The sequence below is a fragment of the Rissa tridactyla genome, chromosome 1 (genome assembly GCF_028500815.1).
Source record: "Rissa tridactyla isolate bRisTri1 chromosome 1, bRisTri1.patW.cur.20221130, whole genome shotgun sequence".
Lineage (NCBI taxonomy): Eukaryota > Metazoa > Chordata > Aves > Charadriiformes > Laridae > Rissa > Rissa tridactyla.
The window spans coordinates 118392078-118411155 of NC_071466.1; the positions used below are offsets into that span (position 1 = coordinate 118392078).

The 19078-nt window shown below is 38.5% G+C and overlaps 1 protein-coding gene across 14 annotated transcripts in view; it reads left to right on the forward strand.

Annotated features, from left to right (window-relative positions):
• Positions 1-19078, forward strand: part of POU2F1 (POU class 2 homeobox 1) — a 113189-nt gene that overhangs the window by 63191 nt on the left and 30920 nt on the right. For 5 of the 14 annotated variants that reach the window (XM_054195449.1, XM_054195382.1, XM_054195441.1 and 2 more), the window contains exons 2-6: positions 3953-4018; positions 9474-9574; positions 12516-12569; positions 14234-14443; positions 16095-16274. In XM_054195449.1, the coding sequence (XP_054051424.1) occupies positions 3953-4018; positions 9474-9574; positions 12516-12569; positions 14234-14443; positions 16095-16274 (611 nt within the window). The remainder of the gene's footprint in view (positions 1-3952; positions 4019-9473; positions 9575-12515; positions 12570-14233; positions 14444-16094; positions 16275-19078) is intronic. The other 9 variants (XM_054195403.1, XM_054195484.1, XM_054195412.1 and 6 more) reach the window with 5 other exon arrangements.

Here is a 19078-nt window from a genome sequence, read left to right on the forward strand (position 1 = left end):
CCATCAGGACTGCAGAACAGACATGCCATAATTTCTTCTTCATGTCTTTTAAAGTTATTTGCAATAATGGATCATACCAATTTTACAATAGGTTTTATTTATTTTCAAGGCTCTTTCCCCAAAAGCTCAACATATAGATTTTTTTGTTGTTGTTGTTCTTTTGATTCCATTATATGTAAGTTCTTACATGAACTTATATGTCAAAGTATGAGAATATATTTTTGGATGGTAAATTTTAAAGCAGACATCTGAATATTTGTTTCTGAATATCAAGTGGCTTCAAAAAAATAATTTCTAGAGAATTCTCAGCATGTTTTTACTCACATTGAACTTTGGTTTTCCCATATGCATCAATGAATCATTTTTGGTGATGGGACTATTAGGCAGTTTCACTTTAATGGGCGAAAGGAAATAGTTAATGATATATTCCGTGTTAAGATTTCTTGTGCTTTACTAGCTATGTACAATCCCTAATACTCCAGGTTGGTCCAGCGTCCGCCGCTTCTTTCTTCGGAATACCTTTTGAAATGTTACCAAGGGTGTGCGAAAGCCTGGCACAGCACTGCCTTGCGACACCCTCAGCTCTGCTAGCAGCGTAGCAGTACTGAATGTATTCACTCCTGAGAGTTTGATTTCAATCATACACCTGCTGCTTTCGATCCCTCCTTCTGTGGAGTTTGTTTTCAGATAATGTTGGCAGAAGTTGTAGCCCAGGGCCTTTATTTAAAACCTGAGCAAGATCTAAAGGAAAAAGAAAAGGTGAGGGCATTATGGTTTGGGGTTTTTTTAGCCCACTTCATTTGTTTATTCTTTTAACTTTAAAGCAGAAATTGTATGAGTGTGTATAAACAAAATAATCTTTTTATTTGACGTATAATGAATCCAAAGGTTTAGTATCCCGCGGATATACGTCTGTTTGGCTGGTAGCAGTTTTGTGCTTCAGATGTATGTCATACCATTTGCAATGGAAATAGCGGCATTGTTCTTGATGCTTTACATGCAGAAGGCCCACAGATTGAACAAGAAATAGTCAGCTGGTGAAATAATGGATGCTATCCTTCGTTTGAACCTGAGCAGTACCAGAAAGATTGTTCTTCATCCAAATTGCTGGTTTTTTGCAATTGCAATGTTTGAGGTCTTTGTTAGGGATGAATCTTTACAATAAAATAGTCTTCATTTACTCAACTACCAAAAGCATGTCTAAACTTTGTGTGTATGTCTAGTACTAGGAAACACTGAAAACCTTTTTTAAAAGGATTTATTTTGCAGCATAGCCTGAAAGAAAAACACATCTTGGTAGCTTTATGAAAAAGAGGTCTGTACGGTTATAACTTTGTTCTGAGCAAACTTGCTGGTCATGCAGGAAGGTTTGTTTCATGAGCCTCCTCGTACAGAGGGAACAGTCGCTAAGTTGCTTGGAGTTCTGTGCACAGGACAGTTATGTCCCCCACTCCGGGTTTAGTTTGTTTATTCCAGCATTAGTATCCTGCCTGGTGGCTCTAATACTTCAGTTTCTGCAACAAATTAGCACAGGAGGTTCTGTGACGCTTTTCTCGCAAGAGGTTTCTGAAGTGGTTCGGTGAATGGATCCCATGTTATTGAGAGACGATCTTCTCAGCCTGTGGTCAGTACTATCATGAATTCAGGCTATTCTTGTGCTCTGGGCTTAAAAAATACATCCTATGTCCAATAGCCCCATGAATTAGCCTAGTTTCCACAACAAATGTATTGGACTTCTAAACCCTCTTTGCTCATTTCCTGTTGCTTGAGGACTCTTCATGTTGGTGTCCAAAGCGAAGTCTCCCTTTCAGTGTTCTCTGAACCTAAATTAATTTCAGTAGCCATCTGTGTGTCAAGGAACGAATTAATGCTCTTTATCAAATAAATGTTGCCTATAACTACTTTAAATACATGTGCTGTTGCCACAACAGTAAACTCAAGGTACATGTAACTTCTGGGTGGAAACATACTTTGTATTTGTTTTACACACCAATCTATCATCAGGGAAGGGTACCTCAACAACAGACATTTCTGTGCAGTCAGTGGAACCTGTGTTCTGTTTCCAGAGTGTGGATCATACTATCCAAATGCGGAAAATGACAAAATAAGGAGCTGGGAAGCAGTAGGTTCTATATATGCAACCTTAACAGAGCTCTGTCTTTCAAGACTATGAATTTGTAGCTTGAATCTGCTATGCAGAGGTTGTGAAAAATGGGGCAAAATTTGCAGCCTTTTGCTGAAGTGTAGGCCAGCAGCGCTTAGCTGGAAGGTTTCTCCTCACTCACTCCCCCTTTCAAAAAAATGGTTTAACACATGTCTGCCTTTATCCTAAGAGTAATATTGGTATTTCAGATCTCTCTTACATGTGGCTGACATTTGAAAGATTTAATCATAGGCATAGGAACTTTCTGAGAAGAGTTGGGGCTCTGGAGAGGTTGAGTTAACTTGTTGGGGGAAGATTCCTGTTTGTTACAGTCCTTTAGGTTTTCTAGGCCCTACTGGGTTCAACTGCAGCAGTTGTTTACGTGGAAATTTACATTTGTTTTAAAAATATTTATGCATCTTAAATTGTTTTTCCTAACTGCTTATTGGAGTTTTTCCAAGGTTGATGTCTCTCATCTTTTCTCTCACACATGCTGCATTTCTAACTAGTTCCCTCCTCTTCCCACCCTGCGCTCCCAGCCTGGCTTCATCATGACTCCTGTTTTCATTCAGGCCCTGTCCATGTGCCTTGTTCCTCCTGGCTTGTGCTTGTGTTCCTCTGCTGCTGTCGCCCCTGGTTCTTGTAGCCTGAGGGTGGCACTTGTCTCTCTGGGCAGTAATCAGTGATAATACACAGCAAAAGTCTGGCTTCTCATTTCCAACGCTTATAGGCTGCCAAGCAGTGAAGTGTTTGGGCATTCTGGGAGGTATCTGGGGGAAAGATGCAGCAGTCAATGCTGTTACTGTGGTGTTCTTCAGCCCGTTGGTATTTTGGAAATCACTGCTTTGATGAAAGTGCATGACAGAGATAACCTTTTAAGCACCTAGCAAGAGAATATCCTGGAGTAAAGGGTTCATTTTGAGCTCATTGAACTTGCATTTAACTGGGTGTGGGAATGGAAGAGTGTGCTTAAGGATTTGTTTGTGCTTCATTTTATGAACTGGTCTGTCTTGAGATTCTTTTTGTAATTTTGGTTTGTGATAATGTGGCACACTGAGGTCGGTAGCAAGGAATGAGGAGGTAATAAGTTGGAGAACTGATGCTGTACACAGAACATCTGTATAGATTCCTATATGAGGAAACTATATTCTCTGTCTGCCATCTGGAGAGGCCCTCTATGTTGCACTGCGTTCAGCTGACAAGCTTTGAAACCAAGAGCAGACTTTTCAATAGATTCATCCAGAGGGAAAAGGAAGAGGAATTATTTTATATTTATATGGTTTTGCATGAATATATAGGAAATATAACTTAATATCAGTGATGTTCCTGTAAAATAAAAATGCAGTGTTAGAAAAATGGCATCTATTTAATTATGATGACTGAATTTCCTTTCTCTTGGTGGGGGGGAACAACACAAGAATAATGTGGGCCATGGTGGTCAGACTTAATGTTTTTGAATCTTTATGTAGTCATTGTTCCTCCCCCCCACCCCTTTTTGCTTCTATGACTTTCATTGTACTGAAAATTAAGTTCCTACCTATCTTTGCCTTCCAGCATGCTGTCTTTTATTCCCTTAACATAATGTTTTCATGTATGGGAATAATTGCATACAAAATTTTGAAACAGTATTTATCTGGAAGATTCAGTATTGTGTTCTGCTTCTGATCATTCTTTTTGTGTTATAATCTGAATTAAGGTGAAGTACATATCAAATTCCAGATGTTCTGTACTTCCCTTGGACAAGAAAGCATGAATAGATTTTGGGGTTTATTGCTGTATTATTTTATCTTTATTTCTGTTTTAATGCAGACTCAAGAATGAACAATCCGTCAGAAACCAGTAAACCATCAATGGATAGTGGGGACGGGAACACAGGTAAGAAATGATGAATCAGTGCACAGATATTTTCTGGTGGAATTGAATGGATATTAAAAGCAAAATTTCTTTACCAGTTTACAGGATTAAGAAAACAAAATACCCTCCACCCCCTACTGTTTTTAGAGACTTGGGAACACTTTTGTCTTGTCATTGGGCAAGTAGGGCACACGTTGCCCTACTGTATGCAGGGCATTATTCACACCTACTGTATATAAGATTCCCCTTCCCCACTTCCTCTATCTGTAATGTTTCTGATATTACGGAAGGTCTGGTGGCACTAGCTCTCCGTAAGTAGTCTCATTTTTTCTGGCAGAACATACCTTTGGCACCTCTAACTTCATCATTTATTTTTGGGTTGAAATTTCTGCTGGCAGATGTGGGCCACCGGGTGATGTTGTTTTCATCTTGGATTTCCTTCAAGTTCTCACAACAGTTCTCAAGAACAAGGCAAAGGGAGAAAGCATCATTTCTCAACATTAAAAAAAAAAAAAAGTTAGCAAGCTTTTCTGTGATTTCTTCGTGTGTTAGAACAGAACCTTGAAATTTGGCTAGGGAAGACCCTTTGTGTCAGGGCCAATGTGGCGCATCCTTAAAATGTGGCCAAGTTCTAAGCCATTGAAGAAGCTTGTTAAGCCGCTATAACTCAATCATGCTATCTCATGCTTTAATTCCTTTGTGGAGGTAATTTAATGTTCATTTTGGAAGCAAGAGAAATGAAAATTCTGAATGGAAAGTAAATAGTTCAACCTGAGTCAGAATCCTCTCTGAGCTCAGAATAGCATTTGGGAAGAAAAAATTTTAATGAGAAAGGACTTGTTGCTTTGAGAGAAGTCTAGTTACCTTGTATGAGGAAAATTATTTTTCCTCCTCTTGGTTCAATAATAAGAGTTCTATTTTAAGCTCTGGAGTTGTGCTGAAATTAACGATTTATTTCATTTTGTGCTGCTGTCTCCTCATTCTTTGTGCAAGGCTTTAATTCAGCTAAGAGTGACTGAATGTTCCTGATACTGATCCGAGAGGGTGGATGTTTTCTGCCAATGCATGGGGTCAGTCAAAAGGAATTCTGCTCGCTTATTAATGTGTGTTTTGCTACTGGCATCTCAGTTTTTATAATTTCCATTCTATTTGTAATAGGACAGGTATCAATTCTTTTTATGTACAAAAATAATTTCTTAAGTATTTAATGCTGGTTTAGGATGATATAAAACATTATTTCTAAAAATATGTGGGCTGTAAATATTTCATAATCGTAAACAGCATCAAGAGAACAATGGTTTTAAATATTCCCTGTAGAATCCTTGTAGTTGGAGGGTATTTTTAGACTTCTGAGAAGATTCAGACTTCCTGCTCTGTATGACCACAGTTCCCTGTGTATGCTTTCTCCAAAGAGAGCATTCCCAACACGCTTCCTTAACTGCAGCTTTAACTAGCAGTTTCACCTAAACTGAGCTGTTAAAGAGGAGAACTTATTCAAAGGTAGTCCATTATCACAGAACTATTGCATCTACTTCAGCAGAACCCTGGCCCGGCTTTCCTAGGCAAATACTTCATCAGCGTGAAGGTGGTGGTCATGGTATAAAGAAATTGATAGATTGTGATGCTGCATGTAGGTGCTTTCATCACAAAAGAGGATATAACTTCTGTGGTTTTTATACTCTAATACTAAGGTTAGTTATCACAAAAGCTTGACTCTTAATGTGGACAAGAAATCAACAATTTCTGAGTGTTGGGCATCTCTCTCTCTCAATGCATTCATGCAGAGAGAGAGATGGGGAAATGTACTGCGGGTGCTGGAAGATGTCTCCCAGAGCACAGTGCAGATACCCACTTAAGTTAGTTTTGAAACCTTCCTTCTCCTTGTTTGTCTTCCCTTCCTGAGCCCTTTCTTGCACCTTACTCGAGATCTACCCAGACCTGTAGTTCCTCACTCCTCTTCCTTTCGTAGGCAGTTTGTAAACTCAGACTAAAGTCTGACAATTATGATCTCGGATTTTGAGAGTATGTTCTTTTCCTTGACTGCAGGTGCAGTGTTACCTTGCCTGCTCCATTTTGTCATGCCTTTACTCTCTGCAGGTACAATTCCAAGACAACATAAACCAATCCACATTCAGGGTATCCTGGCACTTAGTGTTTGGTTCCTTTCCCTGGAGTGGCACTGAGTGAGATAGTTCAAAGATTGGATCTGGCTGAAAATTACTTGCAGTCAGTATTAGTCTTCATCCAGACGAACTCTGTGAAGTAGCTAACCACATGACTGAATTTATGCCAGATTTTAAATGTGCTTGAGTTGCATTGGACTTGGTATGTAAGGGTGAAATTTCATCCTACAGCTTGATTCAGTCGTAACAACCTCCTGGGGGCAGGGGAAGCTCATTTCTCTACTACCACATCTCTGACCTCCCCTGCTTTGCATTATCTGCTGCTTGGTGGGCCCTAAGGTAAGTTAATTCATCTCACATAACTGGCAGAAAACTAACTTGGCCAAAAGAAAAAGGGAACAGTTCATGTGAATAATTTTTTACTCAGTTAAAAAGGTGAATTGGCTTGCTGCTGTGTCCATGGAACTACCAGAAGGGGCAGGACAGGGACAATGTAGTTGGAACCAAGAAGAAAGGGGAGATGGGAGATGGAGGGTTCCCACTACTGTTTTTTTGATGTTGGTGAGTTGTTAGATCAGCTCTAGCAGTTATGGGAGCTGGGATGGAGATGGAAAAGACAAATACTTTGGGATTGTTAAAATCACAGTACTTGTGATTGCATCTGCCATGTCTATTAATCACCACGGGTTTTTGCATTTAACTCTTACCTTGAGCAGAAGTGACGTTCTGGTCCTTTCATATCCTTACAATGTCCTGACCTTCTGCTTCTGACAGCTCCATTTTCCGGTCTCCTGATCAGATTTCTTGGATTCCACAGGAGTGGTGTCACATCCTTATGAGCACCTTAAGAGCAAGGCCTCTCATATACTGGACTCAAAGTTCATTTTCCCTGCTGTTCTTCAAAAGACCTAGGCATCCTGTGATAAATGCAAGCAACCTGGGTAGCATTCCTTCCAAAACTAAGGCTGCATCCGAAGGGGAAGGGACACTGTACTTCCAAATACCAAAGAAAGCTTAAGATGCAAGTAGAACAGAGAGTGAACAGGTGTGGTTTGGGTTTTTTTGCTCTGAGTTTGGTTTTGGGAGGTGTGGGAAGAGGGAGTTGGAGTCCTTCAAGGTTGAATTTAAAGAAAATGTTGTTTTCTCTCAGTACCTGTCTAAACTGTTTTTTGGGACCCATGGAGATTTTAAGCTCAGTCTTGGAACTTGCTTTGTTCAAAACTATCAACCCTAGGAGGCTAGTTTCAAATTTCCGTATTGAGATTCAGTAGAAGCGCTAACTGGAACATTTCTTCTGCACGCATGCACAGCAGTGCTCTTTTAATATGTTATCATGATTTGAGGCTCTTTTTGGAAGATAGTTAACTAGAACAGCTTCACCTATTTATTTAAGGTGAGGCTTCCAGCTAGTCCTCTCAGAAATTGGTAATTCTTTTGACCCCTGCAATTTTCCAATTGGAATGAGGAATATCTGCCTTACAGTAGGTTTTCTTATCTGTATTTTTTTTCCTACATGGAGGTCCCTGACCATAGGTTGAAAACTGATTCAAAGCATCTGCTTAAATAAGGAGGTGGTAGATTTTTTTCCATTGAATTACAGTAGCTGTTTGTCAGGAATTATTTTTATGTATTTACCCAATCATCTTCCCACTCCCTTTGGCCTTCTGCATTGAGAGAATTCTGCAGTTTACTGGAAAGAATGAAAATAGGTGAGATTCTTCTAGCTCTTTCCAGCAGACCTTCTTATCTACCTTTGTTTGGAGAAATGCAACCAAGTTTCATTCATTCAAGATCAATTCAGACGAGTGGTAGTACTTCCATTCACTTTGGATTGGAATTTTAGACTCATTAAGCAAAATTATTTTATGTAGTTTAAAATTTAATATTTTTAACATGTCTGTGGCTCTTTGGCTGCACGTATGTCTCCTAAGTCTGTAAACCCTGGCCCAAAGCACAGAACTAAAAACTTGAGAGCAGACCAACTCTTCTCCACAGCACCTTCACCAAAGATGCATCAAAGGGCCACCGTAGGTGTACCTTATGTGAGTGCTAGAAAGCTTGACTATCTACATTGTATCTATATTTAATTGAACAGTGATTCCATCTTTGGAAATTTTACCAGTGTAAGCTGTTTGTAGGTCAAAGTAGCAATGTGAAATATTGGATAGTGTATTTTACTAATAAAATTTTACGTCTACTTGCTTTTGCAGGTGTTTCTAAGGAAAAGCAAGCCCCTGTTGTTGATTAACAACTGTCTTTTTTAGATAACCTAGATTTTTATGACAGAAAATGTAGATGATGGAAAGAATTTTGAAGTAGGAGTTAGTTGAAAACATGTCCGTAGGCACTGAATAAAATCTGATTGTCATGAAGAGTAAACATGCAAGTCTAAAGCTGGTTTTACTTCATTTCAGTCACACAATTTTTAAGATTGCATCATCCGTTCTAGAAATTCCACGCAGCCTGATACACTCAGAGTCTCCCTTCTTGTTGTTAGCCACTGTAGGCAGTAATACCCAACATACAAAAACAGTTATTGATAATCCCTAATGTTGATTTTATCACCTTCCCACAGAATGATTCTTAAAAGTTTGTAATTATAGCTCCTCTTGGCAGAAGAAAATTCTGTAATTCTGTGGTAGTTTCTTATAGAAAAAATGTTGTGTCCCCCCGCCCCTTCTCACAACCAGATTATTTGGGGTTTTCATGTTTTCCGAGCTGCTTAGGAAGAAGACAACAAAAATGTAGGGAAATAATCGGTTTTTAGTTATATGAGTGGGTAAGAGCAAAAGCAAGCCCGGGGAGTTTAGATTATGTAATGAGAGCACAAATATTCATGGAAATGTGGAGGTATCTTAAAACTGTGGCCTGTAACTGCTGTGTATATACAGTACTTCTGTTTTCGTCAAGAATTTTTTTACCTGTCTTTAATGAAAGGTAGCTTTATATGAACCTTGTTCTTGCCACTTTCTGACTTGAAGAATAGTCTTCAGCTGCTGGATAGACAGTGCATGGAGAATGGAAACACAGTTTAACCTTAGCAGCATGCGCCCATTTGGTTCTCAAACCGTGGTAGAGAATGATGGGCTAATAGTGTACATAGAGTAGATAAGATAATAGAGGCTAAAGAAAATAGGGTGTTGATTTTGTTCAGCTGACAAATGCTGTATTACCAAAATCTGGAAAAGATACTGCTTCTCCCCCTTTCACTAAAAAACTTAAATTTTTGTTATTCTCAGAGTATTTTTCTACTACATAGAATTGAGAGAATAGCAGGAGATTTAGGAATACTAATTCCTATTCCAATTCATAAAAGTAATAACTCATAGTTCTTAATATCTCTCTTTCTCCAGGCACGCAAACAAATGGCCTGGACTTTCAAAAGCAGCCTGTGCCTGTCGGAGGAGCGATCTCTACAGCCCAGGCCCAGGCCTTCCTTGGGCACCTTCATCAGGTAAGAGAAGATCCATTTCAAAGTAGGGGAGACTTGGGCAAGTACAAACGCAGCTGCTCTTGTGTGTTCTCTGTTCTCTCTTCCTGTGAGTGATGGGTAGTCATATAAAGAATCATATGGGTAGACCACATGCTTAAATAGTTTGGATGGGAAAAAGTTCTTATTGTGGCTCTCACTCCATTGCATTAGGCTGCAGAATACATCAAGATAGGGTGAGACCTATTTGAGGCAACTAGAAAACCCGTTTTGGGGACTTGAGAATACCTGAAGCTTTTGGTTTTTATTTTTTTGGTTTTGTTTGTTTTTTAAAAAAAACACCTTCAGGGAGATACCAAATTGAAAGGCAAGGTAAAATTTAATCTTTTTGGTAAAGGATTGTATTGGCCCAACAGCTGCCAAAGTTCTGAAACTGTCACTACCTAGTTAAGAAACCAGAAGTGGCATCAGCACTATGCTTCAGTCTTTCAAACTCTTACACATGAACTAGAAATATAAAGTGATCGTACTTACTAAGCATATATGGTTTGTGAGTTTTTTAATTATTTTTTTTAAAGTTATTTCAAGGACATGTTTGTCGGATGATGTTCAGGCTTCTACTACTGTCGCTCTGTTCTGCTGCTGCAGTGTTTAGGGTATCAAAGCTGAACTTCAGATGTAGAATGAAGCAAAATGGGGCATCCCTAGGTGAAGGGAAGTATAAGCGGCATTTTTTTGTAGTTTTTTTAATCTGTTCACACTTGATATATGAAAACAAATGTCCTAATTTCTTTTCCTTCCTCAGCACCAAGTTTAAACTTTAAAATACTGTACCTAATTGGCTGACCTTGAATGTTTGAGGTCTGAGGTTGCACAGTTATTGTGGTATAATTGATGTACTGAAGCTTTTATGCCCTCTTTTAAGAGCTCTGAACTGCCATTTTATTGTATGGAACATTCCACACATCTTGTCACGTAATTACAATTTTCCTAGTAGATTGGGTTATATAGGACCTAGGGAGTGCCAGTGTTTGAATTCGCTGAACCAATAGGATGTTATAGGCTGCCTTTATGGAGAGAAGCTGCTGACTAGTTTTCATGGGTTGTCAGTATGTGTTTAACACAGAGACAGATACAGCTGTTCGCGGAATTTTGTGTGTTTGTTTTAGTCTTCGTTTTGTTATATAGATTGATCCAGGACAGTAATTGTATTTAGCGCAGTGCTTTATCTTGCTTTGGAAATGTATTTATTTAAGCAGTTGTCAGGATCTTTATAACTTCATGTTTGATAAAGTGTGATTCATTTCTTGAGACTCTAGTTCAAAGGAAAATCTCAGCTATTCTTTTATGCACCTGCAGGTGTGTGGGAATGTATTGTCAAACTGTCCTCTTTTAGTGTGGCTGCTGTTAGTGGGGTGTTATTCAACCTTAACACACAGTGGTTTCCTCCAGACTAATACAAAATATTAACTTGTAGGCAACATTCAGGAACAGTTTAATTTCTAATTAGAAAACGTTTGTTGTGTGGTGGAAGCGGTGTCCAAATTGCATTCAAAGAGATTTTCAGGAGTACGCTGGCTATACCTGAGTGAGATACATTTGTAGTCTTTTATGTGGTTTTTTATTATTATGTAATTTTTAAAGTATTATTTCTGAGTATGTTTTTTGGATGGCAGGCTGTTATTATTTAGATTATTCTCTGCTGTTAATTCATGTTAAAAGCTCAGATTACATTAGCTGTGTCAAACTGTATTTTGCTTGTGATGAGAAGGACCTTTTCTGGGAGTGTTTGCTTAGATGTAGAACATGCTTAGTAAGTTTAGTACCTTATCTAGAGTGGTAGGAAATGTTTCCAAGGTGACTCTTAAGGGTTGCCTGCTTGAATATTCAGTTATTAATTTCATGTACTGCAATTTAAATTTAAACTCTCTTTCCTATGCTTGCAGATATATGGACTCTCTTTTATATTATGTGGGGACATCTTTTTATAGAGGCAGGACATTTTGTTTTGCTTTATTGTATCCTTATGTGTTGCTTGGTTTTCAAATGAGCAGTGGTTTTCAAATGTGGCCAGAGATGGAATTCAATACAGGCTGTAACTCTGACCTTTGAAAGCGTTGGTAATTAATTGCATAGCATTCCTTCTTTGTAGTAGGAGTGGTCGTAGAAACAAGGCGAGACTGATTTAAATGGTCTTCAGTAAATGAAAATTTAGCATTTGTTGTACAGAGAAAATCCTTATTAGAGATAAAATAAAACTCTTAAAAATTCCCACTTTCTGATGCATCGGTTTTTCATTATTGCCAACCCACAAGAACTTCTTTAGACCTGTTAATCGCAAACATTGAATTCAAGTTTTGAGTATACCTGAATCAATACAGCCTTTGTAAAGTGTCTCCAGTCCTCTATATTGAGATCTTCTTTTCAGTGGCTGAGGACTGCAAATACTTGAACGGGTTGATTTGAGGAAGAGTGTTTATGCTGTGGGTTTTGTGCTATGCAGGTGATTGCTCCTCTGTCGTTTAAGGAAGCAGGTGAATGCAGTGTACATATTTGGGGTAAGACCCATTGTGAAATATTAGAAGGATGACGATGAGTACAACTCAGCGTCCTCCCCTGAAGCCTGGATTTTTTTAACAGGAAGAGGAATAGTTGGCTTATCCACCTGAAAATGCTCTGTTTCAACTCCATTTCATGATAGTATCTAGATCCCTAGGCAGGAATACTTTCAGCAAGAGGTAGACAAATAACACTGTGGAAGAGTCTTACAGATTTTTTTTATTTTTGTTTTTTTTCATCCTGGAGCACAACCCCTATTTCACTGATTCAGGTCTTAGAGGGGCATGCATTGTTCTTGGGGCAGTTTTTGTTGGGGTGCGGGTGGGGTGGTGGTTCTTTGTTTACATCATTAAAGTTTTCTGTGGATTCTACATTATTTCATTTCCATTTTTACACTGTATTGTAGGTCCAGCTCGCTGGAACAAGTTTACAGGCTGCTGCTCAGTCCTTAAATGTACAGGTAAAGACAGTTTCCTTCTGCTGTTTGTCCCTCTCTCATTCCAAACAGCATTATGGTCCTATTAGAGAGAGTTTTTAACCTATGATATGTTACTCTATTTTTTCATTCTGACTGGTCTTGCAAGTGATAGGTATGAACAAATAATAGTTTTACAACTGTAAATCAGGTTCAGAATTGTAAGCATTCAGAAACTGGAGTTGTTTAAAACATGTAGGGATCATAATTTTATACTGAATTTCAGTCAGGTTTTGTATCATGAAAACTATAAAACTCCAGTAATATTCAAGTTCTTCTATTTATTCACTTATTTTAAACATAGTAAGTATTACTTTGCAATTTGTCCTTACTTCTGGTAGCTGAATATAGGAGTATAACATACCATTAACTGTTTAATGTGGCTAGTGTAGATTGCTTGTGTAAGTAACACGTAGTGATTTTAAGTAGAAGTCAGAGTAATTGTTATTTAATAATGTACATGAGACAACAGAGCTTTGAAACTTTTTTATGATGCTGAACACTTCAGTGTATCGGTTAACGTGCCACTTCCTCTCAGTACTATATTAAGGGGCATGGGATGCAGTTTTATTGAAAACTGGTTTCAGTATTGCTTGTTATTAAAGAATGTAGGTAGTGCATTACATGAAATGCAATAAAATGTGGACCCACTTATACATAATAACAATTTGGAAAGAAGAGGAGGTATAGTGACCTTCCTTTCTAAGAGGAAGGAGGCAGAAAATTGCCTTGGTTGCCATGGTAAACTTCCATCCCTGAGAGAGATGTTGGCAAACAGGCTGTATCTCCAGTGCAGAATGTTTACAGTCCTGCGCTGTAATTATCGCTCAATGACTGGCAGAATTAATCAGAGCCTTTATGTTAATTAGCCTGCTCTGCAGTCCCCAAAACAGGTGGTGGAAAATATGCAAATCTATGCAGAATTTTAATGTTCTGCATAACCAGTTTTAATTATCATAAAACTCTCTCCCCCTCTTCATGCACTTGCATTTCCTCCCTCATGTCTTCACAATTTCTTCTGTGGAAAAAAAAAAAACAACAAAAACCAAAACCACAAAAAAACCCCAACGCCCCAAATCTTTTAAAATAAAGCAGGATTCAATTAAATAAATGCTAAACTTTGATTATTTAAAAGCACTGTATATATTATGTATTTTGCTGTAGGTAGGTAAACCTCTGAGGATTTCTCAAACTGGTTCCATATAAGCCAACAGTATGATGACTTAGAGGTGCAGGATGCAGATATAGAAAATGGAAACACAATCTCCTTTCCCTCGTTCCATTGTTCAGGATTTTAGGCAATAAACAATTTTAACAACCTTTTCTTTCTTCACGGTGAAAGGTAGTGTCAGCTTCAGTTGCATTGCATAAAGTGAAATGAGACTTGAAATTATGTCAAAGAGTTACAAAAGACCTGAGAGTCTCTTTGTTTTGTTTAAACTGTGTTACCTACAGACATGTTTGAGTAACTGTAGCTGAGATGGTGGGCATATAGAGCCATTGCTTAAACACACTCTTAAAATAAACCCAAGGGCTTTTTGTATGCAGATGAAAGATTTTTATTGTGCGGTGTTGAGATAGCAGTGTTATATATTAACATCTGTTTTACACTATAAAGAGTTGGTTGTTTTGTTTTTTTTTTCGACTAGTCTAAATCTAATGAAGAATCTGGGGACTCTCAGCAGCCAAGCCAGCCTTCCCAGCAGCCTTCAGTGCAGGCGGCCATACCCCAGACCCAGCTCATGCTGGCCGGAGGACAGATCACTGGGGTAAGATTTACCCAAGTACGCTGCAGTAAGCCTCCTGTCCAGCAAATGATGGCAGTATCTACGGCAGTCCCCATAGAACTGTCAGCGAAGGTTATTGTCATTTCCTTTAACATAGGAAGAAACTTGAGTGAAAGAGGGGATAGAAAATATCTTCCTATAAAAAAGTGGAGTTTAATCTTTATTTTTTGTGGCAAAGTATTTGCTTCCTAAAAAAATTAAAAAAAAAAAAAAAAAAAAATTCGTTCTCTGTTCTCAGTATCCATCTTGACTCTGCAATGAAATTAAAACTTGGTGTGTGTACAAATAAAAAAGCCACTGATGTCATAAACAGGAATTTTTGGTTTTTTGCAAGATTAAAATGAGGCATGGGAGCATGAGACTAAATCTTATCAGATAGGTGGGTGAAGAACAAAACTGATGGGAACTGCTGACACTAATTCTTCCTCTTCTCAAACATATTTCTTTTTAAGTAACTATATAAGTGCTTGCCTTAAGCATATTCAAACCCTTCTGTTTTAACCCACCAATTTTGTTTTTTTTAATGGCGAGGCTCCGGGAGTAATTTGTTGTTTAGGATTACTGGTGTTTCTGAATTGTTGTAAATGCTTTCAGTCATTTTTTAAAAAGAGCAAGTTTTGTGAATGGGCTGGTTTGGTTAAAGAGTTTTCTTCCACATAATCAGCTTTGCAGTTTTAAGAGTTCGCCTGTTAATAAGGAATTTAGGGCAGTTGCTCCAACAATGTATTTATGATTTGAAGTATTAGGTTATGTCATTCACTTGAATGAAACGATGTCTTAATTTCACGTTCAATTGTTAAATCTTCTCGTATACTAGTGTGTACATAAACATCCTATTTATTTTTTGATTCATTATATTTGAAAGTTTTAAAAGTGAGACTGTTTTAATACGTTGTTGAAACCCAGCATATTTTATTATTTTTCTCATTCTCAAAAAACATTGGTTTGTTTTAATTTATGATTGTCTGCAGTAGTGAACCATTCAAAACTCCAGGCCTAAGCAGATATGGATTGTAGTAAATATGGGCATCAAGATTCATTTACATGTAAAGGAGAGACTGCTGCCACCTGTTTCACAGAGATAATGCGTGTTTGGGAAAGGGAAGGGATGTAAACTTGCCAACTCTATTCTATTTAAAAAAAAAAAAGGCAGATGGGGAGACTTGGAGAGAAACAAACGGAGCTCATGTTCTTTACTTATATCTTAGGGCATAATGGAAATGATGGAATATGGCAGGGCTTCATGCTAATGTGAAGCAGCTGGGGTGTTATCAGTTTGTTCAGTAGCCATAGCCAGCATTCCTGCTTCTCATTCATCTGGCTAATCACTTGCCGTTCTGCTGGGTGTAAATTTCCTTTCAAATCCTGGCAATACTGATTCTTTTCTTCTGCTTGCTACTTAATTATCTTTTTCCTGAACCTCCTGGTAGAGTTGTGAGGAAAACTTAGGAGGAAAGTTAGGTTCTGTAGGTTCCAGTAAGTGCAAATGTTTGTGTTTGTGTGGTTTGGTTTATGTCAGGTCTGTGGTAGGTTGGTTCCTATGCTGTATTGAGTAGCCAGCTGTCCTTACTTAAGGCCAGAGTTGCGGGCTAGTTAGTGGCTGAACTGTGGTGATAGTTCGAGGAATGTTTGGTTAATATAACTAGTAATGAGCTAGCTAATGACTTTGTAGCTGAAGTGGCTCTTTCCATTATTAATGGCTGTGTTTTCTAATTATTTATAGCTCACGTTGACGCCAGCCCAGCAACAGTTATTGCTACAACAGGCGCAGGCACAGTTGCTGGCGGCTGCAGTGCAGCATTCAGCCAGTCAGCAGCACAGCGCTGCTGGTGCCACCATCTCGGCCTCTGCTGCAACGCCGATGACGCAGATCCCTCTATCTCAGCCAATACAGATTGCACAGGTGAGCCTTGAGGCTTGAGAGGGTGGAAAATAAAGAGGTTTGACTAATTGCATCATTCAAATAATATTTTTATTCCTTATTCAGTGAGTTTCTAGAGTCCTTGAATACTGTTAGTCTTTCCTCGTGCATCCTTAGCTGATGAGGTTGAAGTTGATAGTTTTAGCAAAGAGGGTGTACCAGCCGCTCATCAGTTCCATTAGGCTTCTGAGTTTATTCCAGAACCTGACCAGACGCTGTATTTTCTGAATTTTCCTCCTTGTAGTTAGCTTGAGAAAGGAGAAAAAGAGGTATAGAAAGATGCCCATAGAAATCACACTTGTTGAGACCTGTATGGATGGGAAGGGATACCTATGTATCACAAAGGATGCTTGCTAGATCCAAACAGCAAAATGATAGAGCTGGAGAAAGGCAGTTTGACTTGACACATTTGTGTGCTATTTTGGCTTGGTGCTTAATGCTCGGAGTTCAGTGACAAAGAATGGGCACTCCTGTCTGTCTAGAGAAAAACTTGCCAGAATGAGTCTGGTGTCAGAATCTGTCCAGTTTTATGGTCTGCTGGTAAAGACCCATTAATTCTTAATTCTGAAGAACTGCTTGCCAAGAAGTTCTGCTTACTAGGAGCAGCAAAGATCCTCCTGGGTATTTCAGCGTTGGTTTAATTCAGCATGGAGAATGCAGCACCACTGCCTCTATGCTTAGCATATGTAGTGTGGAAACTCCTGAGACTTCTTAATGTACAGCGTAGGCATCTCGAATACTACTAGTAGGTGATTTTGTTGCTGACACTGAGGTACATCTTTCCATAGATTAAGGTTCTCAGTATGTAATATTTCAGTTTGATTAGTCTAGCTGTGCAAAGTGTGTTGGGTATGTAATCTCCAAAGTTGCTGCTTCTTACAGTGAGCAGGTTCTTTAAGACGGTCTGACTCTTTCTGTTCAGACTGTTTTCGCTTGCATTCAACTGGGATGAAGTGTCTAAAAAGTGAAGATGAGGGATGATTAAGTAAAAGAATAGAAGTGTCGCAGTTATCTGTGAAGTCCATTGGTGAAATGTGCTATTCCTTTATTGTGCTAGCCTAGTCCACTAGCTGAGTAACAACAGCCTGGTTGTGCTATCAGTTTTTTATTAACTGAAGTGGCAAACTTCTGTGGTGTTGGTCTAAAAGTTCTGACCTCTCTGTCTGTCCTTACAGAAGCCAGACTGATGCCATCCCACATTTAAAAGGCCAGTACTGATGGTGCCCACAGACCCCTCACACTGGGCATCTTGGTGCGCGGTGACAAGTCATGTGACCAGATATTAATATTTATTTTAGCAAAGGATCCCACTTCACTGTCATTATTCAGAGATGACTCAAGGATGTAGCATTCAAGGAAACTCATAACTCCCAAGACTATCTCTCAATTTTGTTAGGCCTTTGTCTGTAGCCAATAACACAGACAGGTTTCAAGAAAAGAATGGGAAGTGTCCTTGTCAAGGAAGTTGATGGTTACCTTCTAATATCTCTCCATGCATCTGTCACAGAGTTGCCATATGATATTATGCATGTCTTTTAACCTAAATGTAAGTGATCCACAGGTGTATGCCTCTTGTCTTCCAGGTGTGCAGCTCAAGATAGCGAGGTCTGTAAACATTTGTACCTTGAACTTTCTGGCTTTACTTTTGTCAAATATGCTACCAAATTAGTGGATACTTTTGTAGGCATTGTGCGTGTGCGAGATGCTACCTATCCCGCTCTTCCACCTCAGTAGAAAGCTATGAAAATCTGTGATGCATTTATGATTATTAATTTAGTACCGGATTTTTCTCTGGAATTTACAAAATCTTCAGAGAAGTGTTTGAGCAGAGTTGAAAAGATCAGGCATGTGCCGTCAAATAGGAGCTTCTGAAGCAACCATTGTCTGGTTTGTGTGCGTGAATGAGCTAAAGGCTCTATGGAAAATAGCATCTGATCATATAGTTGCCACCATAAAATGTTATTTGTAGCACAAGGGGAACAAATGTTTCACTTGTTTTCTGGCATTCCTAATTACTTAAATGTTTGACATTACAATTAATTTCTTTTAGGACAGGCTATTTTGATATATAAATGCAGCTTGGTTGAATCTTGGTAGTGGCTTCATATGATGAAAGTGGAGGGCATCATTTGTGCAGGTGTTGGATATAATTTGAGATGCTTTATGGAAAATTTCTACCATCTAGGTTTGTAGGTGGATGACACTGTTTTTTTGATCCATCTTGATGATTTATAAACAGTGCTCAGCTTTGTTTGCATTGCTATTGTAAACATATAGCTGATTACACAAATAGCTAAATGTTTGTTTTAATTGATGATTTTTGAATAATTGATTAACTGGCAGGTCTCTGCAGCAGGGGGATTACCGTATTTATTTTAATTAACTAATTGCACAAGCATGACTTCTTTAATGTGCACTGGAGTTAATGTAAGGTATCTGCTGCAGGAGTCTGTTAAGATGTTAGTACTGCTGCTGGGTTGATGCTAAATTGTCACTAAACAGTTTTGGAGTTCTTTGTAAACTTTACTTGTTTTCAGGATCCATGATCAGTGTTTATATGATGTAGACCTCAAAATGACAGAGATGCTTAAGTTTGTGACTAGAGATAATGGCATCAAATTTGGAACTTTAGATGCCTTTTTTTAAAAACAAAAAAAGCTTCCTCATGTCAAGATGTAGCCAAGATAGGAGTTGGATTGTTGTGATCTTTTTAAATTGTTAGGCAGCTCCAGAAGACATGCATGTTTCCGCAAAAATCTTTCTATCTCTTTGTATGTGCTTGTGCT